The sequence below is a fragment of the Octopus sinensis genome, linkage group LG8 (assembly GCF_006345805.1).
Source record: "Octopus sinensis linkage group LG8, ASM634580v1, whole genome shotgun sequence".
In the NCBI taxonomy this organism is placed as follows: Eukaryota; Metazoa; Mollusca; class Cephalopoda; order Octopoda; family Octopodidae; genus Octopus; species Octopus sinensis.
The window spans coordinates 101,873,179-101,889,370 of record NC_043004.1 but is presented as its reverse complement, the minus strand read 5'-3'; the positions used below and the strand labels follow the sequence as shown (position 1 = coordinate 101,889,370).

The window sequence follows — 16,192 nt, the reverse complement described above, 5'->3', positions numbered from 1 at the left end:
CTTCTGTATTTCCTCATAGGGCCCTTAAAAAACTGCTTCTGGTTATTGAGAATAACCGATTTTGCTGGAACTGCGATATGCGATCAGTGTAGCTCTGTACCTTTTATGTTTTAGCCCGCATGCGTTGTTTTAGGGTTTCGACGGCAGTTTTGAATTCTTTCTTTTCTATTTCGTACTTCGCCTCAAGATCTGCCCTCGCATTTTCTTTTCCATTTTCCATTGCCCATTGGACTACTCTTCTATGTGGCTCAGATCTTCATGCAGAGTTAGAATATCGACTTCAAATCTCCGCTTCCACCATGGCTCCTTCTGTCTGCCTAATTTCCTCTCTTTCTTTCCAATCAGTTCACCTACTAAAGCTGAAACGGATTTGATCAGCAGCAAATGTTAAATTAATGAAGTTGATAACCAAACCGGAGAATACCTTTTCGCCTGACCATGTAGCAAATTCCATAAGCGAATCCAAATATGACCCCGTAGAAGGAGTATCCTTTGAGGCTTATTTTCGAAGATTTCAACAAATTTTTGTAAAATAATGTCGGGATTGGACGGACGAAATGAAAATGCATCTAGTTTTAACAAAAACTAGTGACAGCAGAGCATGAGAAGTATAGCAACTTCTTATTGCCGCCCACCCACAAAAAAAAAAACATCCGACGTAAATTTCATCGCCACAGTTCACATTCTGTGAAAGGAGCTCACTGTTCAATACTAGATGCAAATGTTTAAACATAGAAAAGTGCGATTGTGAAGACTTCATTATTTCACCCGACGGTATGGCTAGCCCGTCCATACGTTTAGTTTTGCCTTTCTTCAAGACTAAGACATCACACTTTTTCAATCCGAACTTCATTCTGATATCAGCACTGAAAGTATACACCGTATCAACGAGGGACTGACTTCGGATTCCTCTTTACCATAAAGTTTGAGGTCATCCATGAATAACAAGTAGTTGACTTTTTGTTGACGGCTCTTACTTTCCTCAGAATCAGTTAGTGGTATCATGCACAGTGGGGACAGGCAGTCCCCTTGGAAAATGTCTCTCCTGATTTCTATTGTCCCTAAACTTCTTCCATATGCTGCCAGTTCCGTTCTCCACCTCGCCATACGTTTTACAAGCAGTCGCTCAACATTGATATAGGTTCATACATTCCATAATCCAAGAATATGGGATCATGTGCAACTTACGATAATCGATCCATGACATGGCTAAATTACTTTTCTTTCTCTTGCTGTCTCTAAGCAGTGTTATGTCTACTAGGAGTTGATCCTTGGTACCTCTGCACTTACGCCTGCACCCCTTCTGCTCATGTGGAAGGACTTCATTTTTTTTACAGATGTTCGTACATTGACTCTGCGACTATTCCAGTGAATAATTTGTACGTAAGCGGCAAGGAGGACATTTGCCTGTAATTGTCTACCGTATTTTTTCGATGTTTTTCAAGCACAGCACTGTCCTACCCATTGTCAATCACTCTGGAGTTATTTGGTCGGCATTTAACAAAGTGTTGAGTTGTGCTGCTATTCGTGCATGACATTCACCAAATCGTTTGATCCAGTAGCCTTGAATTATCATTATTATTGTTGTTGCTGTTGTTTGATTCGGATAATTGTAAATCACCAAAGGTTTCAAGTAGTGCCTCCTCTGAGTGTTACTCAGAGACAATACTCTCCTTAAAATGCAAGCTGTACCCAACAATGCTGTCTTCAGAACCACCTCGAGCCTGACAACAGATCCAATCAAATCTTCTTCTTCTTCTTCTTCTTCTTCTTCTTCTTCTTCTTCTTCTTCTTCTTCTTCTTCTTCTTCTTCTTATTATTATTATTATTATTATTATTATTATATTATTATTATTATTATTATTATTATTATTATTATTATTATTATCATTATTATTATTATTATTATTATTTATTAGTCTTATTTTTTATCATGTGCTTTACTGTATTGATAGTGTTTTACGTAGGATGTGTGCGATACCTAGTTGTGCTATTTTTGTATGCTTGTATATATTTGTCAATCATGGTATTTTTTTATGCATTTGTGTGAATATTTTTTATCATAACTAATGCGCCTACGATGATAGGAATTGTTTCTGTTTTTGGATGCCACATTGGAGTTACCTCTATTTCAAGGTCTTCGTATTTTGAAAGCTTCTCCTCTTCTTTTAGAGAAATATTGTCATCTGTTGGTATTGATACATCAATTAGAGTACATTTGTTTTTCTTGGTGCTCTCTGACAACTCTATCCGTCCTATTGGCCTTATTTTCTCTATCTGTGAGCATTGGCATATCCCAGAGTATGGTTGCTTTTCCATTTTCTGTGACCTTTTTGGCGTGTGCCTATACCATCTTTTTCTCGGTTGTTATTCCATATATCCCAAATCTGTCGTATCTGTGAATATATTCCTTCTTAGCCAGGACTGGGCAGCTATTATTATTATTATTATTATTATTATTATTATTATTATTTCATATTCTTTGCACAGCTTCTAACATTAGAGATGTACTACGATGTCAGCTGTTCACTACTAGTGAACTGAGGTAACAGCTCTTATTTTTCGAGCACCTTCCGGAGTATTCGAGTAGTTGCAAGCAGTGCTGTTTTCTGCAAGTGCCCCTCACTTATTGCAGCCCCAGTTTGTTCCATATTCCTCTCAAGATTTTACTCACTGTTGCCATGACTCCGACAATTATTGGTACTACTGCCAACTTTTTTAGCGACAACTGCCTAACCTCCCAAGCGAATCTGTCTTACTTATCGTCTTTCTTTCTTCCTTATCGCATACCTTGTCGTCAGCTGGGCATGCTATATTTTTTTCTCAATTAAGACTATATCTGGCTTCCTATTCTCTATCTCATGGTAACAATGAAGCATAAAATCCCATAGGATCTTTGCATTATCCTTTTCGATGATGCCTTCGGTTTGTGGTCGTATCAATTTTTTTCTCTGTCAAGGCCATACTTGTTGCAAAATGTACCCTCTCCTTCTTCCTGCATGTTTCGGATTAGAGGACGGGGTTTGAGGGATATCTTGCCTGCTTGAACTGGGTCACTGGTGAGCTGTTTTAATCAGCGGACGACATCACCGTTATAGTGTCTGACACTTCGGATACAAACCGATCGGAATTATACTGAAAGAGAAGCAAGTACGTACATGAGTGCACATAACCCAGTACAGCTTAGAAAGGCAAATGCATATCAACAGGCTGTGTCGCTGAACCGAGGGTGTAGGGAAAGCGTTCAGTGTCTGGTTCAGAGTAAACTTCTAGGTGGGAAGGAACTAGGAGAGGATCGAGTGTCCGTTGGCCAATCTCATTCACAAATGAGGTGAGAGGAAGGATAGAAGTGTTGATGGTGCACTACAGTCTGACCGTCGTAACTTGTCCCAAGGAACATTTTTTAGGAATGGAGCACATGCTTTTCCACTTGATATAGAAGAGAGAGGCGCCGCAAGTCAGCAAGTCCATCTGCTACAAGCACCCACACCATGGTGGTCACAGAAACCCTTCCTTATGATACGCCAGTATGCTTTGAGTCTGATGCATCTACTGAAGTACATCGGTAACAGTACAATGGTAACGGTGACGACGAAAATGCCGGTGAACTGGTGTGGTCGTCTTTGATGAGACTCGTCTTCCTGCAGCTCGTCTCATTGACATGTTGCAATATAGGATGAAGCACGGGACCTCGGCCTTCGGCATCTAGATTATTGCCAGCTGGAAACGGCCACCGGCATGAAAAGAACTCTACATTTCTATAGAGTATTAATTATATAAAGGGTTAGGTTGAAAACAAGATGATCTAATTTCGGCTGAAAAGTGTTTCATACGGGGCCTGGAGGCTCAGTGATGATCTAGGGTTAAAGAACAGCAGTATATGAAGGAGGTGATGTTAATGAAAGTTGTCAGTCATCTTAACTATATGATCGAGTGCTCAGCATTTATCAAATTAATGTTAGATCTTCATTAGCTGACATTTTAGAAGGGTTGTAAGAAGAGAAAGGAGGTGCAAGCAAATACATGGAACTTATAATGAAAATATCGAATAGGTAAAGAAACAAAATACATACCACAATAGCATGTACTTGCTCGTCAAGTTGTGGTGTTTCAAACGATTTACACCAATAAGTAGTTTTTGACTTTGGAATTTGAGTCTGAAATCAATTTTAAAAACAGTTATAATTGCAATAAATGGTTATAATAAAATAATGATGAAAACAATTTAGGATCTTTGTAATGATTAAAATAGATTCTCTTAGGCTTTTATTTGATTCATTTGACTGTGGCTATACTGGAGCACCTCCTTAAAGGGTTTTTAGTCGAAGAAATCGACCCCAAAACATATTCTTTGTAAGTCTAGTAATTATTCTATCGTTCTCTTTTGCCGAACAGCTAGGATACGGAGACGAAAACACACCAACATCGTCTGTCAAGCAATGGTGAGAGGGCAACCACCGACACAAAGACACCAACACATAAATACAAACATACACACATATATACGAAAGGCTTCTTTCAGTATCCGTCTAATAGATCCACCCACAAGGCTTTTGTCGACCCGAGGCTGTAGTAGAAGACACTTGTCTAAGGTACTACACAGTAGGACTGAACCCGGAACCGTGTGGTTGAGAAGTAAGCTTCTTAGCATACAGCCTATATATATATATATATATATATATATATATATATATAGGCGCTATATATATATATATATATATATATATAGGCGCAGGTGAAGCTGTGTGGTGAAAAACGTGCTTTCGAACCACATGGTTCCGGGTTTAGCCCAATGCGTGGAAAATTGGGCAAGTGTCTTCTACTAAAGCGTCGGGCTGACCAAAGTCTTGTGGATGGATCTGGTAGACGGAGACTGAAAGAAGCTTGTCGTATATATATATATATATATATATATATATATATATATATATATATATATATATATATATATATATAAGTAATAGTGTACATTTAAACACAAAAGAAAACTGCCTTCAACAGGCAGTTTTTACACGCTAGAAGAAGTAGTCAAAACGACCAAAACCACATTTAAGAGCAATCTTCAAAAGGAATGAGAAATAAAAACTTTTACCCTGTTATTTTATTCCGGTTAGACCTAGGTTTCAAATTTTTTTTAGCAAATAAAATAATTTACTAGGACAAAATTTCTCATCAGTGACCGCGCCATTACACTAACATATAATTAAGAGACGAAGAATACGTGTTTCATCGTTATACATTATAATTTTTCAAATTCACCGCGCAAGCGCAGTTTCAATCGGCATGCTAGGCCACTGGTAGTGAAATTTCAAAAAAAACCCCAAAAAACCTCACTAAAGAACATAAAGAACATTCCCCACCTTCGAAACGAGGAGTAGATAAAACAGGGGACAACAGATGGAGGGAATGTTCTTTATATTTCCTGTTCCGTTTCTCTATTTGTTTCTTTTGTTGTTTGAAAAAAAGTTCGTTTTCTGTGTTTTTGTTTTTTATGTTCTCGTTTCTCATTTTGATGACGTTATTTTGATGTTCTGTACCCATATATGTATGTATATGTACATATATATGTAGGTATGTACATATATGTATGTATATATGCATATGTTATTCATATTATTATACGATCGAATGCCACGCATCCATTTTCAAGTACGTTTTATATATATATATATATAATATATATATATATATATATATTATATATATATATAATATATATATATATATATATATATATTATATATATATATATTGTCTTTTCTTTCTCAAGCCATGCCTGGCTCATAGGGCCGGGTTCCCGTCGCCTAGGCGTATAGGTACCCCACCTGAACGGGACGCCGGTCCGTCGCATGTGAGCTGCAACATGCAGGAGGAAAGAGTAAGAGAAAGTTGTGGCGGAAGAGTCAGCAGAAGTTCGCCATTACTTTCTGCCGGAGCCGCGTGGAGTTTAGGTGTTCCGCTCATAAACACACAGATCGCCCGGTAAGAGATTCGAAGTTTTATCCCTAATAGTGATTTGGACTTTGGCTGTTCTTTCTAGCGTGCCAGGAATCCTATGACAGATACCTCTTTTGTGTTTAAATGTACACTGTATTTATATGAAGAATATATAGTGTATTGACTAATTTTTCTACACGCTTGGTCACTGGTAGTAAAAATTTCTAAAATCTTTATTACTCTGTTATTATTAATATATATATATAGTGGCTATATTTTTGAATTGGATTATTTTTAAATTGAATTAATTTTAATATTATGGATTTTATATCGATTTAACGATATAGTCACGAATCGCGCGTAGTTAATTTAATGTTTATTTAATTTAGTGATTTTTAGAATAATATTTATCATGATATATTTAAATTTTTCTATATGATTTAATATAAATAACTTTCACTATCAATTGAATTACCTAATAGAGGTTATTTCTCCTAATTATATTACACACACACACACACATATATATATATATATATATATATATATATATATTTATTTATTAACGGTCAATTCAGGAATATGCCCGATTGGAACTCAGAAAGTACTGGCAGGCGAAATACCTATTTCTTTACGACCCACAAGGGGCTAAACACAGAGAGGACAAACAAGGACAGACAAACGTATTATGTCGATTATATCGACCCCAGTGCATAACTGATACTTTATTTATCCGAAAGGATGAAAGGCAAAGTCGACCTCGGCGGAATTTGATCTCAGAGCGTAACGGCAGACGGAATACCGCCAAGCATTTCGCCCGACGTGCTAACGACTCTGCCAGCTCGCCGCCTTCTTCCTCAAAAATATTTTTCCGACCCTTGGTATTTTAGAATCGACATCGATATATGACAGATGTATTTTTTCAAAACTGTAGGTATCAAAATGTAGGTTCGACTTTTATGGAGTTCGAAAGTAGATCACGCTTTGTTTTTATAGCTTTATCAGAGGCAAAATGTCAGCACCTGAGGAAGAAATGAAGTTTTCGGAGACCGAGATCGAAAGGAACAGAGATGACTTCACCGAAGGAATCCAGGCACCTAATGGTGGCAATGTTACGGATGAAGTTTATCACCTAAGAGAGAAGAGGTTAAATAGTATTTTTTTAATTATTATTTAGCCTGTCAACTTTACTAATCTCCATTACGTTGGTCAAATTCACGTTTCGATTTTGTATTGTAAAAAGGATTACAAACAGATAAATAGAAAATGAATGAATGAATTAAAAATATTAAAAGGATTATGAATTCTTACTTCATTCATTCTGAAATAAAAGAATAAATAAATAAATTGATTAATTAAATAAACAAATTAAAAGGAATATAAATTCTTACATCATTCATTCTGAATTGTATAGCAAATGTATCGTTTGGCATTACTGGCTCAGGCAACTGTTCTTGAAGCAGATACAGACTTTTGACGCCATCCGGTTGCAAGTTGTCACTTACATTGTCTGTCTTACCGTAGCCCCACAGGACTCTCATTGTATTTTGCTACAAAAGAAAAGAAGAAAGACTCTTATCATAATCCTCTTATTCCCTTCTACCTCTTCCACGTCATCACGATCATCATCATCCTCATCATCCTTCACTACTTCATCAAATTCAAAACCAATTTCATCAGGATCAGCACCATTATCATCAAAAGCAACAATATTCACGAGCGATATGAGACGTCTGCTCAATCTGGAAGAAAAAGCATCTAAATTTCCTCATCTCATTGTTTCAAAATTTCTTCAAAGTGGAAGCGCGCGACGGATAATGCAGTCCAAGTTAAATTAGACTGGTACCGACTGGATTGACTTTGATTATGAATCTGACTGATCAGGGCTGACCTGAGGTCTAAAATCAAACAGAGGTGGTTGAGAATGGAACGCTTTTGATTATTTCGACTTCCTCTAATCAGCTGTCTACAGTCAGCAATAAATATTGGATCTTTTAAAGTCGATATTTTGTTACGTTAACGAAACCTGGTCATTTTAAAATCAAGCAGCCACGTAAAGTATCCTTCCGTACGAAAGGGTTTTACAAAGAATTCTTTGGGTGCCTTTAATCTATTGAATATATAATCTAGAGGAATATTTGAATTCTTCACCGCATTGCAAAGTATCGCACAAATCAATTTTACTTTGCAGGTATGGCTTATAACTGTGGACCGTTTCCTCAAAGTAATACGTATCTTAGACTTTACAGATGCAATCTAATACTTGACATAAGACAAACACTGATATTACCGATGCAAGTTGATGAGAGATTTATCATATACTACAAAGAACTTGGAAAACTGTAACGCCACCAGATTTCGTTGTCATTTATTAAATTACAGAAATTAGATTTAAGCCTTTTTGTCTAGAAACGATGAGTCAATATTAACATATTAACCTAATTTCGAATTGTTTTGCAGTGAAGTATATATTTTGCTTAATGATTACATTAATTTCGGCAAGTACAGAAGATAACACTGTACACGTTTTAGCTGAATTAGACCTTCTCAGCATAAAGTGAATTTCACCGTAATTGCTTAAATAATGATGAGAGAATCACAAAATAGATATATGATATAGTACATGAGTAGGCGTAAAATATTAATACATTTAATAAATAAGTGTCCCACATCATATTCTTTTTTTAAATTCCGCCTTCATAGAAAATAATATTTAAAGCCAGCATTAACACAGTTTATATTATGTGCACTAAAAATCGGCGAGGAAATGACAATATTATCTCATTGACATACTATTATCATAATTTCGGTACATACGAAAGAAAATTAACAATTAGGTGTGTGATTATAACCAATTACACATTATTTAATTCACTTTTCTTCTGCTAACTACTCTTGCGATGTATATATATTTTACAACTAACACATATATAGGCAGCTATATCTCTGTAGAACATACAGTTTTTTTGTATTGGTTTCTTTGACTATGAATTACCGCATTCACCTGCAAACTTTATAAGTTACAAACATAATTAAGATCTTAAATGTTATTGAATAATTTTGATATTTGTATTTCAATATGGTAAAACTAAAACTATACAGCTAAACCTCGTGTAAAAATTGTTTAAAATAAAGATTGCTATCGTTGGCATCAGTGGGGAGTTGACCGTCGAGCCTCGCCGGTCTAGGGGCTTGTTCACAATAAATATATACATCAGGGCCTAGTGCACTGATTTGCTCGGGGCCTATAATACTACAAAGAGGGTCCTAATTGGCATAAATTTTGGGGAAGGTACGTTTGATAAAACAAGTCTGTGCTTCATTTTATTGACAGCGGGATGATAAAAGCAAAGTCGATTAGAGGGGAATTTTAACAGAGTCGTAACAATATATGGCAAGGGATTTCATCTAATCCAGTCCCATTTTTATTAGTCCCTTGCAATTTAAATAAACACTTATGACACTTGCACAAGGCCATATATTTAAAAGTGGGTTTACTCGATTGCAACAATTCAAGTACTAGTACAGGTACAAGACAGGAAAGTACTAGACAGGTACCAGACAGGAAAAGATAAGTTAATATCCGGCGGAATTGAAACACGAACATAAAAAGTTGTAAGAAAAATACCACAACATATTTTGTTCGTAGCTTAACCGGTTTTGCCAACGTACAATTAAAAAATATTCAAAAACAGGAATGAGAAACAGTATATGATACAGGTCGTAGGAAACGTGCATCAACAATGAAACAAAAATAAAGCATAGTAGATTGTTGTTTACAAGATTTTGACAAGATTTGACAAAATTTGAATGATACTCAAAGTTAGCAAGATATTACACGTAATAAATAAATCAAGACGGGTTTTCATTCCTTGACTGATATACGCATAAATAAATAGATAAATAAATAAAGTTTATCTGTCAGCTGGAGACAGTAAACGATTACCTTTAACGATGGGAGTCGTTAAAGTCTAACACAGAAAAGAGGAAATAATTTCAAGAAATTAAAAGTCAATTACAAAAATTAGTTATTTTTATAAGCGTGATCGGAAACAGTGGCTTCCATATTTTTGCCTTATAAGTCACTCACAGCGAAAAATAAAGAATACTACCTGCTCTATCATGCTAACAATGCTTTGCTGACGTAGTCTAGGAAGCTCAAAACAAATCACACCATCCTTCCTTCCAATATAAAGATCATGTTTCCTGATAAGTATAAAATTAATGGCTTTAAATTAATTCTTAATTACTTGAAAATATTTCCATTCTTCTTTGCAACAAACAACTGCAGCTTGCTTTATATTCCTCTCGCTAAAAATGTAAATCTTGTAAAATATGTTACGTACGCCATTTTGTATATGAACACTTGCTCAATCTATTTCATTAATTCGTATTACGTCTTTAATTAAGTAGTTTATCTTAGCTAAATTTTGTATAAAATAAAATACTTACTGTGATATTCATCTTCATATTTGGCCCAGAAAGTTCTCTAGAGAATGTCAATGTTGTTTCCATGTTAGACTCATTGGAGTACATAAGATGCCATTCACTGATTGATTGTAAAGACAATTTTCCGTCACTATTGCCATAATAGTTCTGCAATAAGACAAATGTATATATATATATATAGTTGAGAAGGTTGGTGTGTGAAAGCACGTGGTTGAATTTATAGAAAATAGTAAAAAGTGAAAAAAACTACAGAAGGCTTGTTTTAAAAGGTTAAAAAATATATATTTGAGTCATTATGTCAGAAAAATGTTATAAACTTTTTTTCATACAGTGACATAGTTTTTGAAGAAATTACCGGTTTCGTGTTTAACATATCAAATTTCTCAAAACATCGTTATGATTTCGTTAAGAAGTGTAAAGAAGAGTTCCAGGTAAGGGGAGGTAATAAGTGATTTCTTCCGGTGTAAGGGAGATAATCGCTTTATATTTCTTGCCTTTTTTTAATGGGGTGAGTTTCTCTGTATAAGAATGTTAGAGTGGTTAAGTTTGGGCTTATATTTTTCAATGAATAATGTTTCCTTGTTTAGTCTAATTTGTGTTGGTGTTCCAATAGCACATTGGTAAAATGGAAAGATTAAAAATTGTGGTAGTAGTTGCTTTGCGTATTTCTCAATATGCTCTTTAAAGGGTATCATTCTGTATTCTGGGAATGCAATCTGTTGTCGATGCAGTGTGTATCTACGTCTGAGTGATAGTCCCGTGGACCCCACGAAGTCTTGGTGGCAGCCCGAGCATCTTGTGACTTAAATTATGTTTTCAGAGGCACAAGTAAAATTAGATTTGACCTTGAAATTTTGTCCCTCTTTGTATATATATGTATATATATGTATATATGTATATGTATGTATGTGTATGTATGTATGTATGTATGTATGTATGTATGTATAAAAAACATATATATATATATATATATATATATATATATATATTTACAGGTATGTATTTTTCCCTTGTTTACAATTAACACAGACAAATAGACAAACATTGACCAGGGCAGCAAAAAATCACTGAAGTAAAAAGGGCTTAACACCTTATTTTTAAACGTAGAAAATCCGGTTTTATGTGAAATATTTTTTATAATATATATGAATAAATAAATGGAGTTAAACGCGGGTGTTATTCAAATTCTTTTACTTCCGAAACATGTTTCGAAGACATCATTGGTACTATTTCAAAGGAATAAAATGGTGTAAAACAATGTAATCTTCTCTTCAGGGAAATGAAGAAATAAAACTCGTCAATAGTACATTTTAACAGAATATCATTGGGGCCTTAACGATCTCGTCGAGGTTCAGAGTTCTTCTCGTTACACCCTGCCATGCCATGCTTCGGTAGTATTGTCATGCTATGTCCACTACACGCACCACTCTCATGTTTATCAATGATTTCTTTCTTCAATTCTATCGCAATGAGCTTTTTCTTCTTCTCGGCATTCTTTGGACTAACCTTCTTAGGACCCATGGGAAAAACATAATAGAGATGTTGCCATAACGAGAGGAATGCGTGAAATGAGCACTTGTATGAAACTCGTTGGTACTGCGGATTTACACTCGCACGAGCCTCGGCTCGTACAGCAAATTGATCATAAATCGGTGCACTCGTACTGCGAGGTTCTACTCTGTGTATATATATATATATATATATATATATATATATATATATATAGATATATATACACAACTTTCTTATTTCTTTACTACCCACAGAGAGCTACGCACAGAGGGGACAAATAAGGACAGACAAACGGATCAAGTCGATTATATCGACCTCAGTGCGTAACTGGTACTTATTTTAATCGACCCCGAAAGGATGAAAGGCAAAGTCGACCTCGGCGAAATTTGAACTCATAACGTAACGGCAGACGAAATACCGCTAAGCATTTCGCCCGGCGTGCTAACGTTTCTGCCAGCTCGCCGCCTTACACACTGCGCCTATAATAGATAGATAGCTAATACATACAAACATACCGACAGACACACACACACACACCACACACACACACACACACACACACACACACACACACATATATATATATATATATATATATATTTTGTGAAATAGAAAGATGAATAATCTTGTTGCAGATTAATCAAAAGTTTAACCGATACCTTGGTAGCAAAATCACACCAGAAGACAGCACGGTTGGAGGTACAACCATATGGTGTTGCAACCATGCGTTGGTGCGGATAATTGAATTTTAATATTATTAGTGAATTGAAGAAATGGAGTTGAACGAAGATTGAACAGAAATCGTTTTATTGCATTCTACACGTGTTTCGAAAGCCACAATTTACCAAATTCCGATTGAATAAGGAGACCATATTGTGTCTTTCTCTTCAGGAAGAAATAGGAAATCCGTTGGAAAAAACAAAAACAGAACAGAGGCGGAGCAAAACAAATCGAACGAGGCTCCTAAGAGCCCATGGCCAAACTGTTTTTCAATGTATGTTGAAAACGGGTGGTGGGTGCGTTGAAGATTTTAACAGGTCAGGCAGCGGTCATTCCGGTGGGTGAGAGCACGGGGTGCTTAGATGTTCTTTGTGATCGAGACTAAAGTTCTGACTATTTAAAGAATATTAGGTGTATTATATGGGGCGAGACAAAATCTACTTAGAAACATGTGTGTGTGTACTGTTCTATATATGCGCGGCCGCAAGTTGGTAAGAAGCGCTACACTCTGGTCACTGCTGAGAAATCCGTCAGGGGGTAGAAAATATTTTATGTGTTCGTATGTGCGTTTGATCGCGCGGCCGTCAGTTGGTAAACAGCCCTACACAAAGGTCACTGCTGTAAAATCCGTCAGGCGGCAGAAAAATATTTTATGTGTGCGTGTGTTCGTCTAATCATGCCTTGTCAAAGAAACCCCCCGTCGTCAAAACAAAACACGTGTTTTGACGACGGGGGTTTCACTAATAATATATATATATATATATATATATATATATATACCCACTCATAACCAAGAATAGCCAATACCCTCTCAAAGACACAAATGGAAATTCCAATGTACTCTTCACCGCAAGACAAAACACACCCACTCAATGATACACCCGAAGAACCCCCCACATCTCTGATGTAATTTCTTCGTGAATATATATTTCGGACGGGACTATAAGGAAAATAAGGACTCCTCACATCTGAGATACATTCCACGTAATGAAGACTTCGAAAATGACCAAAGAAGAAGTAGGAACTTCTCCTGCTCGAGACATATCTTCCAAATGACCACCTCATCCAAACCACAAAATATAACCATTATGACAACCACACACAGAACCGACCTCAACGGAGAACTCACAATAGACCAGGGGTCAACGGAAGGGCAGTCAATAAGAACACTAATTCCTTATATCAATACCCAATAAACAATTTTTTAGGCAAACTAGTTCAAAACGTGGACACTCGATAGCACTAACCAAATGTGAGATCCCGAAGGTGATAAATCTCTCACATAAAACCCTTTCAAACCAACAAATCGAAATTCTCGCAAAAGGACTGAAATTCACCCGAACACTACAAAGATCGGACCTAAAGGATATACAAAATGATATTCAAGAATTCTAATGATTACTCAATACCTCATCATAAAAGTAACTACTGTCCGATAAAAGGAAGATCAAACTCTGGATAACTTTTGTGATTTGGTATCCAATTATCCCTATAATTTACTCTCACCTCAAAATTTTAGAAACAAGAATGGGAAATCATTAATGATCACAAGGGGGATCATAACATAATTATACAAGAAGCCGATAAAACGAGTGTTTTAGTAATTATGGACTCAGAATAATACATAAACACTACCTTAATCTTCTTTCAGGACAATACCTTTTACGAAAAATTTAACAGCTACCGTTAATCCAAGATAATGACAAAACTTTCTACCCTTATTCACCAGTGCCAACAAGATTTAACAGAAAAGGAGAGAGATAACTTGACTAGATTTGATTACAAAACCAGTAACTTTCATGGACTTCTCAAAATCTACAAAAGTACAGCCATAAACTATTGTTGGCAACTGTCACTAAGGTGTCTGTAAAATGATCAACATCATCATCATCAGCATCATCATCATCATCATCCTCATCCTCATCATCATCATCATCATCATCATCATCATCATCATCATCATCATCATCATCATCATCATTATTATTTTCAATCGTTTGAGGCGAGTGTGCAACATTATCTTTAATCGATATTGAATTGTGTATATATACAAGGTCTGTTTTGTTTTGAGGGGTGTGTTTTGTTGTATTTTGTGTTATTTTAGCATTAAAATTTCAGTGAGGTCTATGTAGAGTGTAATTTGTGTTGTTTGTTTGGGTTTGGTTTGCTTCATAATAACACAAGTAAAAAAAAAGAAACAAACAAAATTAGATTAATGCATTTGTAATGAAGCAAATGAGCAAAACTGTGTTTTTTGTAAAACTATTTGACTTACCGATGAATAAGGTTGTCCGTTAGAAACTCCCGCAAAGAAGACATCGGCGTTTTCCAAGTTACCGTCCGTTGACAAGCCTAGCATCACATAACCGAGTGTTTTAACTTCAGTATGGAATTCAATGTGAGATTTATTGAATTTCCATGAAAGGTGATAAGTTTTGTTGCGGTCCAGATAAAGAGAATGAAAATAATCATCCGCCAAAACACTGGAACCAAGGCAGGAAAGCACGAATGCCAGAAAATACATTGTTATCAGTGTTGGCTTCTGAGCGTGTTAAAGGAAATTTTCAGTAGATTGACAACCACTACTTTGATTCAGTGGCTATAAGAGAAATGAATGACGTAACTTATGTATTTTACGGATCATTTGCATTTGATGCAATCACCTGAGTTATCATATGATTGGTTAAGAAAGGTATATAGTCACATGAGCCTTTAGGGAAGGTATATAATCACATGATTCCCACGAAGGTGTGTAATCTAAAATTAGACACTAGGCAGACACCGCTGACATATTTTTGCTATTTCATATTCACACAATAACTTTAGAACTGCAAGATACGCTTAAAACGTCAGTAATACACGTAAAACATAAATGTTATTGAATTATCAGAGAGAAGTGTTCTGTATGATAAGGACATTGATATTAAATCTTCAAGGAGTTGTCATCTGTTTTTAGTTCTTAGATACTTTTAAAGGGTTTTTGTTCATCAAGTACTTGGATAATCTCAGCTGATGGACATGCTATTTAACACACTGTATAATTTACATAAGACCGTAGTCTGTTTGTATTTTGCAAAGAGAACGCTCACATATGATATTTATGATATTCAGAATTATACGCTACACTGAACAAACTTAGCTCATTCTACTCCCTACTGTCTCATACACTTAAATCAACTTAATGAATTGTTTTGTATCCTTTTATTTACGAAACAAGGCAGTGGCCATTGCCCTTCACAAGGTCACCGACACCGGTGAATGGAGGAGGGGGGTATCCTGAAACTGAAAAACTGGACCCAATGCTTGCAACAGAAAGAATTTCGATAGAGGTAACCAAGATGTCTCATGGTCTTGTTAAAACGGGGGATATGTCTAACATTAATCATCAGAATACTAAAAACAACATGGCTGATCTCCGTATGAACAGGCATTCGTTTCACTGCATTCGCGGCTGACAGTTTCTTTCTCAAACCGTCTTGCAATTCCTATCCTGGAAATTTCTGACAGTTTCTTCATTTATGGCGCATGATCATCGTATATTTCATGCTTCATTTATCTTTCTCACCCTTCTTTA

At 35.8% G+C, this 16,192-nt stretch overlaps 2 protein-coding genes across 2 annotated transcripts in view; one reads left to right on the top strand and one right to left on the bottom strand.

Annotated features, from left to right (window-relative positions):
• The window catches only part of LOC115214886 (DBH-like monooxygenase protein 1), a 41,798-nt gene extending 26,509 nt beyond the window's left edge, over positions 1 to 15,289 (bottom strand). The window contains exons 1-4 of the mRNA XM_036505627.1: positions 14,894 to 15,289; positions 10,390 to 10,533; positions 7,329 to 7,487; positions 4,074 to 4,157 (exon numbers count right to left, since the gene is read on the bottom strand). Of these exons, the coding sequence (XP_036361520.1) occupies positions 4,074 to 4,157; positions 7,329 to 7,487; positions 10,390 to 10,533; positions 14,894 to 15,142 (636 nt within the window). The 5' untranslated portion in view covers positions 15,143 to 15,289. The remainder of the gene's footprint in view (positions 1 to 4,073; positions 4,158 to 7,328; positions 7,488 to 10,389; positions 10,534 to 14,893) is intronic.
• The window catches only part of LOC115214883 (DBH-like monooxygenase protein 1), a 125,610-nt gene that overhangs the window by 31,732 nt on the left and 77,686 nt on the right, over positions 1 to 16,192 (top strand). The gene's annotated exons all lie outside the window — the stretch shown is intronic.